Source organism: Indicator indicator, chromosome 26 (assembly GCF_027791375.1).
Source record: "Indicator indicator isolate 239-I01 chromosome 26, UM_Iind_1.1, whole genome shotgun sequence".
In the NCBI taxonomy this organism is placed as follows: Eukaryota; Metazoa; Chordata; class Aves; order Piciformes; family Indicatoridae; genus Indicator; species Indicator indicator.
This window is the reverse complement of record NC_072035.1, coordinates 14,776,162-14,792,050: the sequence shown is the minus strand read 5'-3', so window position 1 is coordinate 14,792,050 and position 15,889 is coordinate 14,776,162. Positions and strand designations below refer to the sequence as shown.

At 51.7% G+C, this 15,889-nt stretch overlaps 1 protein-coding gene across 2 annotated transcripts in view; it reads left to right on the top strand.

Annotated features, from left to right (window-relative positions):
• Positions 1–15,889, top strand: part of NOS1 (nitric oxide synthase 1) — a 53,807-nt gene that overhangs the window by 19,278 nt on the left and 18,640 nt on the right. For both annotated transcript variants that reach the window (XM_054392805.1, XM_054392804.1), the window contains exons 4-13: positions 2,820–2,957; positions 3,458–3,603; positions 4,220–4,382; positions 5,693–5,784; positions 6,637–6,778; positions 9,026–9,165; positions 10,189–10,363; positions 11,140–11,241; positions 12,219–12,413; positions 13,980–14,065. In XM_054392805.1, the coding sequence (XP_054248780.1) occupies positions 2,820–2,957; positions 3,458–3,603; positions 4,220–4,382; positions 5,693–5,784; positions 6,637–6,778; positions 9,026–9,165; positions 10,189–10,363; positions 11,140–11,241; positions 12,219–12,413; positions 13,980–14,065 (1,379 nt within the window). The remainder of the gene's footprint in view (positions 1–2,819; positions 2,958–3,457; positions 3,604–4,219; positions 4,383–5,692; positions 5,785–6,636; positions 6,779–9,025; positions 9,166–10,188; positions 10,364–11,139; positions 11,242–12,218; positions 12,414–13,979; positions 14,066–15,889) is intronic.

Here is a 15,889-nt window from a genome sequence, read left to right as displayed (position 1 = left end):
ACTAAGAAACTCAGGCTGCTTGACAGCAAAATCTCTATTTCCCAGGGAGAAAAAGAATAAATGATGAAGCATATGGGCAAACCAAGGACTGGGCAAAATATATGGCCAGCATTGTCACCAGGGCAATGCAGTGGTGTCTGCTCAGCCCAGACATCCATCTCCCATCAGATCAGGCATCGATCTCTCTCTGCCTTGGAAAATCAGAGTGAAAAACAATCCTCTGTCTGGCAAAGTAAAACCAGGTTTGATCTGGAGCCTCCTCACTTTTGGCATCCCTATGGGCCCTTGTTGCTTTCCCTCCTGGCTTTGCTCACCACCAAAAGGACTTCTTCTGAAGCAAGAGCCTCTCCTGCTCTGTGCTGGCTCTTCTTCCCTTGACCCTTCAGGCTGTACTGCTGGGTTTGTACCTACTGCTGCTAGTCCATGAGCTGCAGCTGCGACATGAGCCCAGAACCATCCAAAGGGAGGTTCTGCAAAGTTCTGCTGAAGGCAGTGCTGTCTTAAAACAAAACAAAACAAAACAACCTTGCAGTTGGATTAGAAAGGGACACAAGCTATGGGATGCATGGAATCAGAATTGTTTGGGTTGGAAGGGATCTTAATCATCTAGTCCAGCCCCTTCTGCCAAGGGCAGGGACACCTTCCACTAGACTACATTGTTCAAAGTCCCATCCAACCTGGCCTTGAACACTTCCAGGGATGGGGCATCCACTACCTCTATGAGCAACCTGGGCCAGTGTTTCACCATCCTCACAGCAGAGAGCTTCATCTAGGAAGGCTTCATCAAAGGTCCCTTCAAGCCCAGATCTACTTAGTGGTGGTGTAAGCTTTTCAGTGGTACCAAATATCAGCAGGTTCTGATGGGGTGTTCTGGGATGGGATCACAGTTCCCCTTGAAACCTGCAGCTGCAGTGACTGAATTACACCCTGAACTGCAGCTCTGCAGTGAGGACAGGCTGAGGAATCTGGGGTTGTTCAGCCTGAAGAAGAGATGACTCCACAGGGACCTTAAAACTTGCCAATACCTGAAAGGGAACCTACAGAAAGGCTGCAAAGGGACTTTTCCTAAGGGTATCTAGAGACAGGACAAGGGGGAATGGTTTGAAGGTAAGGAAGGGCACGGTTAGACTGGAGCTTAGGAAGAAGTTCTTCAGTATGAGGATGGTGAGACTCTGGAATGGGTTTCCCAGAGAGGTTGTGGATGCCCCCTCTCACTGGAGGTGTTCAAGGGCAGGTTGGATGAAGCCTTGAGCACCCAAGTCCAGCTGAGAGGTGTTCCTGCCCATGGCAGGGAGGTTGCAGTAGATGATCTCTAAGGTCCCTTTCCACCTAAGCCATTCATGGCAGGGAGGTTGCAGTAGATGGTCTCTAAGGTCCCTTTCTACCTAAGCCATTCTGTGATTCTATGATTTGATTCCTAGAAGCAGCTTCTCTGCTTTCCATGGCCACTGCAGATCTCACTGTGCCATGGTATGCTGGCAGACTCTGATTGCTCTTTATTTGCTTGAGGCAAATAAGGGTCCCAGAAGAAATCCTCCAAAGCAGCTCTGAAAACATGTCCAAGTACAAGCTCTCTGCTGCTGAGGCTCTGCCTCCTGTTGGCACAGACCTCAAGATGTGCTGGATGAGCATTCCCTGACACAGAGGATCAGGAAGGACTGGAGGCTGAGAGCTGGGACTGAAGGAATCCAAGCAGACAGAATTCTCTTCTCCATTCTTAGTCCCACAACTTTCCAGCTCTGATACCAAAGGAGTTGTGCCTTTGGCTTGCTCGGAGGAACAATTGGCTTGATCTTGGTGCTTGTATTAATGAGGCAGAACTTGGCACTCAGCAGATGATGCTCCTTGAAAGGAGACATCCAGAGGGGTTTATAAGTATAGAGTTGTCTTGGTTAGAAAAAAACCTTTGAGATCATCCAGTCCAACCATTCTCTAACTCTGCCCAGGCTGGTACTAAAACGTGCTGAGCACCACACCTCTGCCTCCTCTAAACACCTCCAGGGATGGGGATTCGACCACCTCCCTGTGCAGCCTGTTCCAGGGTTTGACATCCCTTTCAGTCAAGAAGTTTCTTCTAATATCTAACTTAAACCTCTGCTGGTACAACTTGAGGCCATTTCCTCTCATCCTATCACTTGTCACTTCCACCTGGCTCCAACCTCCTTTCAGGGAACTGTAGAGAGTGAGAAGGTCTCTCCTCAGCCTCCTTTTCTCAAGGCTGAATGACCCCAGGTCCCTCAGCTGCTCCTCACCAACCCTCTTCTCCAGACCCTTCACCAGCTTCTGGACTGACTCCAGGACCCCAATGTCCTTCTTGGAGTGCAGAGAGATTAAGACTCCCCTGGGGAAACTTGAACACAACATTCCACTAAGTAATATCTAATTTCTAACTCATCTTCTACACTTCTAGCTGTTCTGCAGACAGAAATGATTTCTCAGTTGCCTGGAGAGTTGGTTGCTCCATTGTGGGTCCCAAACATTGCCAATATTCAAATCACAGACCTTCTCTTGCTATATCAGCACAGGCACAAGTTCTTTACCATAAGGGTGATGAGATACTGGAACAGGTTGTCCAGGGAAGTTGTGGATCCCCCCTCCCTGGAGGTGTTCAAGGCCAGGTTGGATGAGACCTTGAGCAACCTGGGCTGGTGAAAGGTGTCCCTGCCCATGGCAGGTGGGTTAGAACTAGATGATTTTCAAGGTCCCTTCCAATCCAAACCATCCTATGAGTCTGTGAAGTTGTTCCTTGTTGTTGTGGTGTTTTTCCTGTGTCTGGCTGATGAACACCAACCCTGTGCCTGCTCTTCACTGTTGTCCAGCCAGCGCCATCCGGGCAGCAGTCCCCACCAAAGAGCACAGCGAACGGAAGCCCTTCCAAGTGCCCACGCTTTGTCAAAATCAAGAACTGGGAGACAGGCTCCGTGCTTCATGACACCCTGCACCTCAAGACAGCCATGGTGAGTCGAGTTGGTGGGACTGGCAGAAGGTGGTCTGAGCATAACTGAGTGGATCACAGCGTCTCCAAGCTGGCTTTACCTGGAAAGGCAGAGCTGGGTGAACTGTGGCCACTTTGCCTTTCTCCACTGGGTGAGAGGGAAGCCCCTCTGGACAAGCAAGTGGCTTTATGTCAAGCTAGTGAGCACCAGTTGTGACAGAATCACTGAATCATTTTGGCTGGAAGGGAACTTGAAGATCACCAAGTCCAGCTGGTGACCCAGCCCTGCCAGGTCCCCCACCAGAACCACGTCCTTCAGCACCAGGTGACTGCACTCTCTTGGGCTGCCTTAGGCAGCATTGCTGCTAGGTGTGAAAAGCAATGACTTGGAAACCTCCTTCTTTGTCAAAGATGCCACCACCTTCTGCAGGGCTAATTGTTGACTCCCTCCCACAGCTCAGCTCATGTAACAAAAAGTCCTGCAGCAGCCCAAGACTCTGTTGTTTCCTCCTGTCTCACCAGGCCACTGCATGCACCGAGCAGATCTGCATGGGCTCAGTAATGACCCCCAGCCAGCACGTCCGCAAGGCAGAGGATACCAGGACTAAAGAAGAGCTTCTCCTCTTGGCTAAGGACTTCATTGACCAGTACTACTCCTCCATAAAGAGGTAAGTATTGACCAGAGAAGGTCACAGTCCAAGGCTGCTGCTCATGTAGAGATGTCACCTATGATCTAATCTTTCATATCTGCGAGTCAAAGCAGGGTGAGACTGTGGTGCTCCATGTTCAGCTGCTTCTTCAGGGGAGTTTCATTCCCAGCATTTATTGTGTGTCTCTGTGCAAATTACTGGCCTTTCTCGTTTGGGTTGTCCAGCCCAGAGAAGAGAAGACCTTATTGCAGCCTTTCAGTACTGACAGAGGCTGAGCAGAAAGCTGGGGACAGAGTTTTAGCAGAGCCTGTTGTGACAGAACAAGGGGTGATGGTTTGAAACTAAAAAAGGGAGATTCAGACTGGAGAGAAGGAAGAAATGTTTGACACTGAGCGTGGTGACAACCTGGCCCAGGTTACCCAGGGAGGTGGGAGATGCCCTATCCCTGGAACCATTCAAGGTCAGGTTGTTTGTGGCTCTGAGCCACATGCTCCAGTTGCAGCTGTCTCTGCTGTCTGCAGCAGGGATGGACAAGATGAGCCTCAAAGGTCTCTTCCAACTCAAACTGTTCTATGAGTCTGTGAATCACTTGCACTTGGTCAGGTGTTATCTCCTCCATTGCCCACCCATGCAGATCTGGCTCCAAAGCCCACATGGAAAGGCTGGAGGAAGTGACCAAGGAGATTGAAGCCACTGATACCTACCAGCTGCGGGACACGGAGCTGATCTATGGAGCAAAGCATGCCTGGAGAAATGCAGCTCGCTGCGTGGGCAGGATTCAGTGGTCCAAGCTGCAGGTGAGCACCAGCACAGCAGGAGGCAGCTGCCAGGCTGCCTGTCAAAGGAGGAGTTTTGGAGAGGCCACACTTGCTCTTCAAACCTCTGGGGAAGCACAGCACAGGTACTTTGGGGGTGTTCAGAACACAGCAGCTACGGTCTCCTTGAGAGCCTTGGGGATGCACAGGCTGGGAGGTCAGCAGAAGATGGAAAAGCATCTGTGGGGTAGGTGTACCCTTAAGTGTCTGAGTGTGAAACAGGGCCAGCCAGAAGCTGATGCTCTAAGGAAGACTTCCCAACCCCAGACACTGCTCCAACATCTTATATGCTACTCCCCAAACTACTGTTCCTCCTGGAGAGGGGCAGCAGAACACACTCATCCTTGGGACAGAGATGCTAGGGCAGGAGAAGATTTGTCTCAGTGCCCTTTTGGCTGGCTGGAAGTGCAGGGTAGGATCTGATTTCATGATCTCTAGTGGAATCCCTTGGTATGGAGATGACATATCACTCTGTAACCTGGAGCACAGCTCAAATGCTGCTGAGATATTCTTGGGGCTGCTCCATCTGGCTTGGCACTGCTTGGGGCTGGGAAGTTGAGCCTCCTTCACTCCCAGCTCAGCCTTCAGCTCTTCTCTTCCACTGTTCCTTTTGCCACATCTGAACCTTGGGAGGAGCCATTTCTGCATGAAACTGTCTTCAGGCCTCCTACTGACCCTCTTTCCTGGTTCTCCCATTCTTTTGTACATGTCCCACGCCTAGAATCATTCCAGGTCAGGTTGTTTGTGGCTCTGAGCAACCTGCTCTAGTTGCTGATGTCCCTGCTCATTACAGGAGGGTTGGACTGAATGACCTTGAAAGGTCCTTTCCAACCTGTCCTGGGTTAACACAGCTCCCTGGGTTAGCATCAGCAGATTCAACTCAACCCATGACACACCCAAACCATTCCATGAGCCTATGATTCCTCACCCTCTCAGTGAATCTGAGACCTGACTGACACTGCTCCTATTTCAGCTTTGAGTCTTGATCTTTAAGAGACAAAGAGAAGAAACCAGAACTGTTGGTGGATAAGCCAATAGGAACAGCAGCAGGTTGAGAGCACTTAATTGAGGAGGTTTTTGCTTGAGCAGCAGATGACTCACCTCTCCAGAACAGAAGGGGCAGCTGGATTAGGCATCCACATGTTGTTAAGGCAGGGAACACATAATTATGGAGCTTTAGATCTCTTTGAAGTCACGTTGGCCTCGAGGGCTTTCCCTGTGCTGTGAACCTTCTGCTTGGCTCTGCCTTGGAACATCTTGGAGCATCACCAGAATTATTTCCACTCTTCCAGGTGTTTGATGCCCGGGATTGCACCACAGCCCATGGGATGTTCAATTATATCTGCAACCACATCAAATATGCCACCAACAAAGGGAACCTCAGGTGAGACACCAGGGGTTGCATCTGAAGGTCTCTGGATGTGTGTCAACCCAGTTCTGGGGCCTGCTGGCATTGTCCCCTTTAACACCCACTGCACGATGGGATGGTTGTGGTCAGCACCTGTCCTGGGGAGTCCTGGAGTGACCTGATATCAGGAGAAGGAGTCCTTCTGGTCCAAGTATATCTGTTCTTGCTGTCCATGGGACCCCGAAGGGCAGATGTTCCAATTATTTCTCCTTTCCTATACTCTGCATCAAATGCAGAGCATGAGCTGCTCTCCAGATCTGTCTGACCCTGCATGTGAGCAGCCAGCTTTTTCCTGCAGCTGAACTGCTGGAAACTCTCCACACTCCAGAGCTGGGTTGCACCTGGCCATGACTTCTTCTGGTGAAGGAAATAGAATACTTGTTTAGTCTTGAGAGGAGAAGGCTGAGAGGGGATCCTATGGATGTCTGTAAGTATCTGAGGGGTGGGTGTCAGAATGAAGGTGCCAAGCTCTGTTTGGTGGTGTCCAGTGATAGGACAAGGAACAACAGGGATAAGCTGGAACCTAGGAAGTTCTACCTCAACAGAGGTTCCACCTCAAAAGAGGTTGTGGAGTCTCCTCTGGAGAGATTCCAAACCCACTTGGTTGTGTTCCTGTGTGGCCTGTCCTGGGTGATCCTGCTCTGGCAGGGAGGTTGGACTGGATGATCTCTGGAGGTCCCTTCCAACCCCTAACATCCTGTGACTCTATGATTCTTTGGGGCTTGTCCAAGGCACAAACAGATGTGGTGAGCAAGGTGCCAGCCCCTTTCCCCCACCATTCCTCTGTCCTGTGTCTTTGCAACGTCCTTGGCTGCCTCTTTCTCCCAGATCTGCCATCACCATCTTCCCCCAGCGGACGGACAGCAAGCACGACTTCCGCATCTGGAACGCTCAGCTCATCCGCTACGCCGGCTACAAGCAGCCTGATGGCACCGTCCTGGGAGACCCTGCCAACGTGGAGCTGACAGAGGTACCACCTGAGGCCACCACCCTCCCTGCCTGCCCTGGGTGTGGGGCTGCTGGGGGCATGCAGAAGCTCTGACCGTCCCAAGAGTGTGCTGGGTCTAGCAGTGCCACAAAGTGAAGGTGTTCAAGGCCAGGCTGGATGAGGTCTTGAGCAGCCTGGGCTAGTGGGAAGTGTCCCTGCCCACGGCAGGGGGTTTGGGTCTGGATGGTCTTGAAGGTCCCTTCTAACCCAAACCATTCTGTGAATCTATGAAAGTGAAGCTGGGTTTCTCTTGTCCTTGGCTATCTCCCCAGGAATCAAAGCTTCCACTCATGTAGGAGCTGGCTATAGCTGCACTGAGAGAGTCATGTTGAGTTGCTTGAACGTGTCCAGAGAAGGGCAACAAGGCTGGTGAGGGGTCTGGAGCACAGCCCTGTAAGGAGAGGCTGAGGGAGCTGGGGGTGTTCAGCCTGGAGAAGACGAGGCTCAGGGGAGACCTCATTGCTGTCTACAACTGCCTGAAGGAAGGTTGTGCCCAGGTGGGGGTTGGGCTCTTTTCCCAGGCAACCAGTGACAGAACAAGAGGACACAGTCTCAAGCTGTGCCAGGGGAGGTTTAGGCTGGAGATTAGGTAGAAATTCTTCAGAGAAAGTGATTGGCCATTGGAATGTGCTGCCCAGGGAGGTGGTGGAGTCACCGTCCCTGGAAGTGTTTAAAATAAGACTGCATGAGGCACTCAGTGCCATGGTTTAGTGGGTTAGATGGTGCTGGATGATAGGTTGGACTTGATGGTCTTGAAGGTCTTTTCCAACCTGGTTAATTCTGTGATTCTATGTCTCATGTTCCTCTTGCCAAGAAGGGGTCACTTGGTGGTGCTGAGGGAACTGCAGGAGGACCCACTGCTGACCTAGGCTGGTGGGAATCAGAAAGGAGATTTGCATTCTGCTGCTGCCTGTTGGCACTGCCCACCCTGCACCAGTGCTCTGCTCAGCTCCTCCCAAACTCCTTTTCCCACCCATTTCTCCTTCAGCATTGCAGGCACAAATAGGGTAAGGAGCTTTTACAGAGCCATGACCTGGAGATGTTCTAGGCTCATTTTCAGCCCAGATGCCCCTTGCTTGGCCATGAGTTGGCTGAGAAAGGCAACCTCATGTCACAGCTCCCTTGGATGGAGTTGCTCAACCATAAGGGCCAAGCAGAGATACTGTCAGGAGACCCTGCTCAATGCCATGTGACTCCCAGCTCATAATCACAGAATCACCCAATCCCAGCATGGTAAGGGTTGGAAGGGACCTCTGGAGATTCTTCCAACCCTAGAGCATTTCTTCCCCCTTTGCTTCTCTCCTCCTGCCACTGCAACCAGTCCACCTACAGTCTCCATTCCCCATGGCTCATCTGAAGGGGAAGCAGAGTCTTCTGAACTGCTGAACTTCTGCTGAACTTGATCACCCTGTCAAAGCATATCAGGCACCTCTAATTCTTGCAAAGGCAACAGAGATGCTTTGTGCTCTCTCAACTCCCCAAAAGCTGCCCCTTCCCTATGGCAACACCAGAATCACAGACTGGAGGGGGTTGGAAGGGACCTCTGGAGATCATCTGGTCCAACACCCCTGCTAAAGCAGGGTCACCTAAAGCTTGAGGAGCTTATGACCTGCTGGGACTTCTGTAGTGGTTTGAAACTGTCTCTTTAATTTTCCTTTGCAAAGTTCAAGCAGAGAAAGTGAAAGAGTGTAAATAAGTCACTATTGGGTGTAAGAAAACAAAATAGTGATTGTTCTAAACACTTCCATTGGATAGATAGAAATGTTTAAGAACCACTACTCAAAACAAAGTGGGCACTCTGCACTCTGCAATCTGCAGTTGGGGCAGCTTGCTGGGCTGTCTGGTTGCTGTTTCTTCTTCTCTTCTGGCTGAAGATAACACACTGACCTTGGCAGCTAAGTTAACAACTTTCTGCTTTAGCTAACTCTGCTTTCTGCCAGGGGAGTCTGGGGGGAGGACCCTGGGAGAGAGGCCCTTTGGGAAAGGTCCCCTTTGGGGGGAAGCAAAGGGAGCTTGGTTGTGCTTTTCTGTTGATTGTATATATTTGTAAATGTTGTGAATTTTGTATATTTGTACATATTCATTGCATTTCCTCATAGATTGTAGATTTTGCTTGTAAATACAGTTTGCATTTGCTGCCAGACTGAGCTAGCCTGGTTCTTGTCAGTGGGGGGGAATTTCAGCTCACACTGACACAGACTTCCAACCCCACCTTTGTTTTGCCTGTAGATCTGCATTCAGCAAGGGTGGAAGGCACCGTATGGGCGCTTTGATATCCTGCCTCTGCTCCTGCAAGCCAACGGCAACGATCCAGAGCTCTTTGAAATCCCTCCAGAGCTCGTGCTGGAAGTGCCCATCCGGCATCCCAAGTAAGTCAGAGAAAGCCTCAAGCAGTTTTGGGGCTATCAGCGGGACTCTGGTTTCACTCTAAACCGTCTCCTGCTATTGGCCTGGTCATGACTTGGGGGCTTTGCCCAAGACCCTCTTACAGGTCTTCACTCTGCTGTTAAGTTGGCAGAGCTTGGAGGTGGGAAGGAATTTGTGTCCTTGTCTCAGGTCTTCCAGGACTTACATCACTCTGCATCACTCCTGATACATCCCCTCCTTCCCAAGTCAGGGAGATATTCTGCTCATAACCTGGTGGCTCCAGCAAAGTGACCTCCTCCATTCCTAGTAGACAGCAAGCTCTCCATAGGACAACAATGTGCTCTTGTGGCCAAGATGGCCAATGGTATCCTGGGGTGCATCCAGAAAAGTGTGACCAGCAGGTCTAGCGAGGTTCTCTTCCTCCTTTACTTCAAAAGTACTGCTGACATTACACCTGGAATACTGTGTCCAGTTTAGGGGTCCCCAGTTCAAGAGAGACAGGAACCTGCTGGGAGAGTCCAATGGAGGCTGTGAGGGTGATGAAGGGACTTGAACATCTCTGCCATGAAGAAAGACTGAGAGCCCTGGGGCTGGTTAGTCTGGAGGGGAGAAGGCTGAGAGGTGACCTTATCAATGTCTATAAATATCTGAGGGGTGGGTGTCAGGATGAAGGTGCCAGGCTCTTCTTGGTGGTTCCCAGTGATAAGACAAGGAACAATGGGGATAAGCTGGAACCCAGAAAGTTCCACCTCAACAGGAGGAGAAACTTTGGTGTGAGAGTGTTGGAACCCTGGAGCATGCTGCCCAGAGAGGTTGTGGAGTCTCCTTCTCTGGAGACTTGCTAAACCAGCCTGGATGTGTTCTTGTGTGGCCTGCCCTGGTTGATCCTGCTTTGGCAGGGGGTTAGACTGGGTGACCTCTGGAGGTCCCTTCCAACCACTAACATTCTATGATTCTGTGGTTCTATGATCCCCCTGCCTGCCCTGGGGAACAGTTGATGGCCTGACCCTGTTGTGTGCCACCAGGTTTGAATGGTTTAAGGACCTGGGCCTCAAGTGGTATGGCTTGCCAGCAGTTTCCAACATGCTCCTCGAGATTGGGGGCTTGGAGTTTTCTGCCTGCCCCTTCAGTGGGTGGTACATGGGCACGGAGATCGGCGTCCGCGACTACTGCGACAACTCTCGCTACAACATACTGGAGGTAACTGCCCCTCCTCGAGGAGGTCAGGAGCTCCTGGGGCAGTGGGTGGGTGGCTGTGGAGCAGGCAGGACACTGGGAGATTGTTGCCTTGAGTGGGAGGGTACAGGACATTCACATTCTGGAGCCAAATGGCGAAGGATCTGGTGGGCTGGCAAAGTTGTGTCCTCTGTGGCCAGCTGGTATCACACACAGAGAGTGTTGATGCCCACTGAGCTCCATGGAGAGTTCTCAAAGCACCTTATGGATCAGCAGGCACCTGGTCACGTGCTTGACTGAGGTCAAGTGCTAAGAGTTGGTGGGGCTGAGAGGGCACTGAGGCACTTCACAACTCCTCAGGGCCACACCTGCCCATCCTCCAGCTGGCCCCTCTGGAGTGCTCTACCATGGCATGGAGACTCTCCATGCTGTGTCCAGAGGTTTGTTCCTCCCAGCACATGGATCACCACCATCTCCTGCTGTCCCACAGACCCACTCATTTCCTCTCCTCTCACAAAGAGCAACTGCTTGGTGGCCCTTCTCAGCAGCATTTAGTCATCTTCCTGTGCTCAGGGGAGGAAGGGACTGGGCTTGCTCCTGTCATGGAGAGGAAAAGGCAGGACTACATTTTCTCAAAGGAAGGCAAAACATCAGCCCTGCCTTGCAAGTGTGCTGCCCTGCCCTGCAAGTGCCTTGTGTCAGCATGAGTACTTCCTTTGGCTTCCTCTCCCCAGGCAGAGACTTTAGTCCTTGGTTCTTGGCCATTGATTGTGTTCACCTCTTCCAATGCTTTGTTACAGCAAGTAGCCAAGAAAATGAACCTGGATATGAGGAAAACCTCCTCCCTGTGGAAGGACCAGGCCCTGGTAGAGATCAACATTGCTGTGCTCTACAGCTTCCAGGTACCTGAGCAGCAGGACTCTATTTTGTTTGGGTCATGCTTGAGGGAGACAGGGACTGGATGGGACAAGTACGAAGACATCTTCCCAAGGACAGTGGTAGCAGCTGATATGCTCAGCTGAAACTGGGCTGTGCCTCCTCCATTTTCACCTGTTCCAGGAGCCTGCAGTGATATTTAATCATCTCTGTGCCCTGGATGTTGCAAAGACAGCACTGCAGCATCTGAGCTCTGCTGGTCCAGCGGGAGTGCCCTGAGGGGGCAAGATCCAGGCCTTCTGTCCCATCCATGAGGCAAGAATTGACCTGGGTTCTTCCCCTCCCACTTTCATCTGAAGGCTGAGTAGCAAAACTAGACCTTGGTGACCCAACTTCAGTGGGTGGGAGTCCTTCCTAGAGCTGGATCAGAGCTGCTCCTGGAGTTGTGTAAGCCATGAGAGAGTTCCTCTAGGGGCTGAGCAGGGAATGCTCCATCCCCTTCATGCCATCTTAGTCTTTGCTTGGCCCATGACAAGAGGAGGAGCAGCCATCCCATAGTGCATCCATTCAAGAAGGACAAGGGCATCTTTACAGCCTTCTTGGGAAGACCAGGGTTGGCAGCCACCCTCTGTCACCTCCAAAAGTGCTGTCCTGTAAGACTATGGCAGATAAAGGCTGCACGGAAGGAAAGTGAGGTCATTGTCTTTAGGAACAAGTTCTTTACTATGAGGGTGGTAGAACACTGGAATAGGTTGCCCAGACAGGTGATGGAGGCCTCATCCCTGGAGATATTCAAGGTCAGGCTTGCTGGGGCTCTGAGGAACCTGATAGAGTAGGGGGATGTCCCTGCTGACTGCAGTGGGGTTGGGCTAGATGACCTTTAATGGTTCCTTCCAACCCAACCCATTCTGCAATTCCATGCTTTGGGTCAAACAGCCTCAGACGTAAGATCTGGTTGTAGTGACCCACAGCTGTTGGCTCTGCTCTCTTCTCCCCCCAACAGAGTGACAAGGTGACCATTGTGGATCACCACTCAGCCACTGAGTCCTTTATCAAGCACATGGAGAACGAGTACCGATGCCGGGGAGGCTGTCCAGCCGACTGGGTGTGGATTGTCCCACCCATGTCTGGCAGCATCACCCCAGTTTTCCATCAGGAGATGCTCAACTACCGCCTCACCCCCTCCTTTGAGTACCAGGTACTGTCTGCACCCTACCTTCCACCACTGCTGCCTGCCCAAAGGTATAGCCAAGAGCAGGGTGGGAGCTGGAGCTCAGAAGGTGCAGGAAGGAGATGGACACCATCTAATCCCTTCAACAAGCTGTTCCTTGAGGCAGTGAAATCCATGAATGAGTCTAATTGGTGATTCCCCCTCAGGTGGTGTAATAGCCCCCTGGATGTTACAGTTTTCCACAAGGGAATGGCTTTTTGTCCCCCCTTGGAAGCAGAACTAAGCAGAGCTCCTTCCTTTGGAAGTGCCTAAATTTGCACTTTAATGCCTAGGTGAGGAAATGAGCTGTCACCATATCCCTTCCTTGAGTGGATGGCTCCTGCCAGCCTGGGGATCCAACACTTTGCTGGTGGGGAGGGGTCCCCTGCCCAGCAAGCCAAACCTTGGGCTGAAATGCTACTGCTGGAGTTTTGAACGCTTCAAAGCATGGGAAAACAGGCTCTGAGCAAACAAACATGCCCTCATTAGCCAAGCATCCCTGTTCTGGTGGTTTTCACACAATGTGACCTTTAGTCAAGAGCCCTTAAGGAACAATCCCCAAGCAGGAGCAGTCTGTTCATTTCTGTAAGCAATCCACCAGGAACCCCGATGCTTCCTGGCCCCAATTGCAGCCAGCCGCCTGCCAGGGCACTGAATTAGCTTGTTCCTCACTTCAGCTGCCTGCTCTTCCCAACGGGCCTCTTAGGGACAAGAAACTGTGGGCTGGGGAGGGGGAAGAACATGTTTTCCATCACCTCTCCCCTTCTGGTGTTGCCTGCTGTCTTGCTGCCTGTGACCTATTGATGCTCATCTCAAAGGTGAGAAAAGCACTTGGCCAGATGCTGTTTCAAGCCAACAAGGTTTTTAGCAGATTGCAGCTTTTTTCTGTGGGTAATCCACTGCCCAACTGCCCCAAGAGAGCTCCAAGGATCCTCCTGTAGAGGAGATCAGGAGCTAGAAAGAGGCCAGCTACTCTTCCCCTTCATGACTAGAGGAAGTGCTGTGTCCAGTTCCAGTGTCCCCATCATGAAAAGGGCACAGAGCTGATGAAATGAGGCCAGAGGAGGGCCACAAAGATGATTCAAGGAGTGGAGCACCTCTGCTATGAGGACAGGCTGAAGGAGCTGGGGTTGTTCAGTCTGCAGAAGAGAGGACACCAGGGGGACCTTAGAACTTCCAATACCTGAAGAGAACCTGCAGGAGGGCTGGAGAGGGACTTTCCATGAGGGTGTCTAGAGACAGGACAAGAGGGAATGGTTTGAAGCTGAGAGAGAGTAGGTTTAGCCCCACAGTTTAGGAAGAAGTTCTTCAGTACAAGAGTGGTGAGACTCTGGAATAGGTTGTCCAGAGAGGTGACGGATGCCCCCTCCCTGGAGGTGTTCAAGGCCAGGTTAGATGAGGCCTTGAGCAACCAAGCCTAGTGGAAGAAAGGTTGGAGTAGATGATCTCTAAGTTCCCTTCCAATCTAAGCCATTCTGTGATGATTCTATGAGATAAGGCTTTCCCAGAGCTCTGAGCACTGCCCCTCACCTGTGCTGCTCTTCTCTCTCCTAGCCGGACCCCTGGAACACCCACGTCTGGAAAGGGGTCAATGGGACACCTACCAAGAAGAGGGCCATTGGCTTTAAGAAGTTAGCAAAGTAAGTACCAACAGGCTCTGGAAAGCCTTGGAGTGTCTGGGGCCTGTCCTGGTTTTGGGAAGCTCTGTCTGTTGCATTATTTGATAGCACTGCCCTATGGATGTGGGCAGCTGATGGGTTATAAATCTTTATCTCAGTCCATTGGAGGCTTTAGCTGCCAAGGGGGACATCAGGAGAAAGAAACACTCTTTGGAACATCCCATCAGATGTGTGACCAGGCAAATACTAGATGTTGCACACAGTCTCTTCTCCCAGGCTGGTTCATTCTCCAGCAAGGTGGTCTTCAAATGCTCAGGAATGGCTTTGTCACTTCGGGAGTACATTGACTGTACCTCTCCTTTCACTGCCTCCTGGGGCAAAGAGATCACCCATGAGGACATTCAGGGCTGGCACAAGTACCCATATTTCTCTTCCTCTCACTCACTCGTCAGCTATTTGAGCAGCACTTGTTTCCAGTGTGTTCCTCAGCCTCCCAACACCCACTTTGCAAGAAGTGGGGAGTTAGGAATGAGGAGTCTCCCTGTGGGCAGCAAATGGACCAAGACTGAGCTCAGGTTTGCCCTTCATGGCCAGCTGACCCTTGGTTATGGCTACTTGAGTCCCTCAGTCCTGCCAAAGCTCCTGGTCACCTGGGGTGTAGGAATGAAGAGTCTTTTGGAGCCTTTGGCTGATCCTGCCCCAAATGCCTCCCCAGTGGGCCACTGGCAGAGAGATTCTTGTTGGAGCTGCTGGCTCCATGGCAGCAGAATCCTGGGCCAAGGCTGGGGAGGCCTGGGTCTGTCCCCATATCCGTGGCCAGGCTGCTGGGTGGCCTTGTGCTGCTCACAGCTGCTTCAGCTTCCCTGAGTCCCTACTATCAGCTGGTTCCCACTCTTCAGCTGTCACCTTCTGTGAGCTGTTCTCCATGGTGCATCCATAAACATGATCAGCAGCTGATGAATGCTCTCCTTAGGCTGACTCTTGGTGCCTGGGGCTGGGCTGGAACCCAGGGCTGGTGGAGAGCATGAGAAGATTAATGGAGCCATTGAGTTAGAAGGAATGGGGCTTTTATTTGTGTGTGTGCCTGCAATTGATTCATGGCTTGATAAAAATGTGAGGGTGGCAGGTAATGGGGAAAAAAACAAAACACCTCCATTGTTCCTGGTGGAGGGGAGAGCAATTCCCATCAATCCTGTCTGGATCTCAGCTGAACGAGGGACGGAGCCAGCCCGGCAGACCTGAGAGTGGCGCCTGGCACTGGTCTCAGCGTGGGTGTGAAGCCAGTTCTGACAGGCTGGGTTGGTCCTGGCCAAAGCAGAGTGTTTAACCCTGCAGTCCCCACCTCTCCTGCTCCTTCCATCCCCTGGGGACAGGTGTAAGCCCTGGGGACAGGGAAGGCAAAGGAGCAGCTTTAGCATGCAGAGCTGAAGCTTGAGGAGGGCAGATTTAGACCGGAGATTAGGAAGAAATTCTTTCCAGTGAGGGTGGTGTGACACTGGGACAGGGACAACCCAGGGTGGTTGTGGATGCCCCCTCCCTGGAGGTGTTCAAGGCCAGGCTGGATGAGACCTTGAACAGCCTGGTCTAGTGGAAGGGTGGGAGGTGTCCCTGTCCATGCCAGGGGGGTTGGAACTGGCTGATCTTTGAGGTCCCTTCCAATCCAAACCATTCTGTGAACCTGTGAATATGAACTATGCTGAGGAATGCTCCAGAGGCTGCCTTTGACCTGGAGGGCAGTTCCTTGGAGAAGACAGGACACACCAGCCTGGTTGGAGGGTGGGGGGGTGGGGGGGTTACCTCTTAACCTCACCAAGAGATTTTCCAAACCTAAAGCATTTCTTCCCT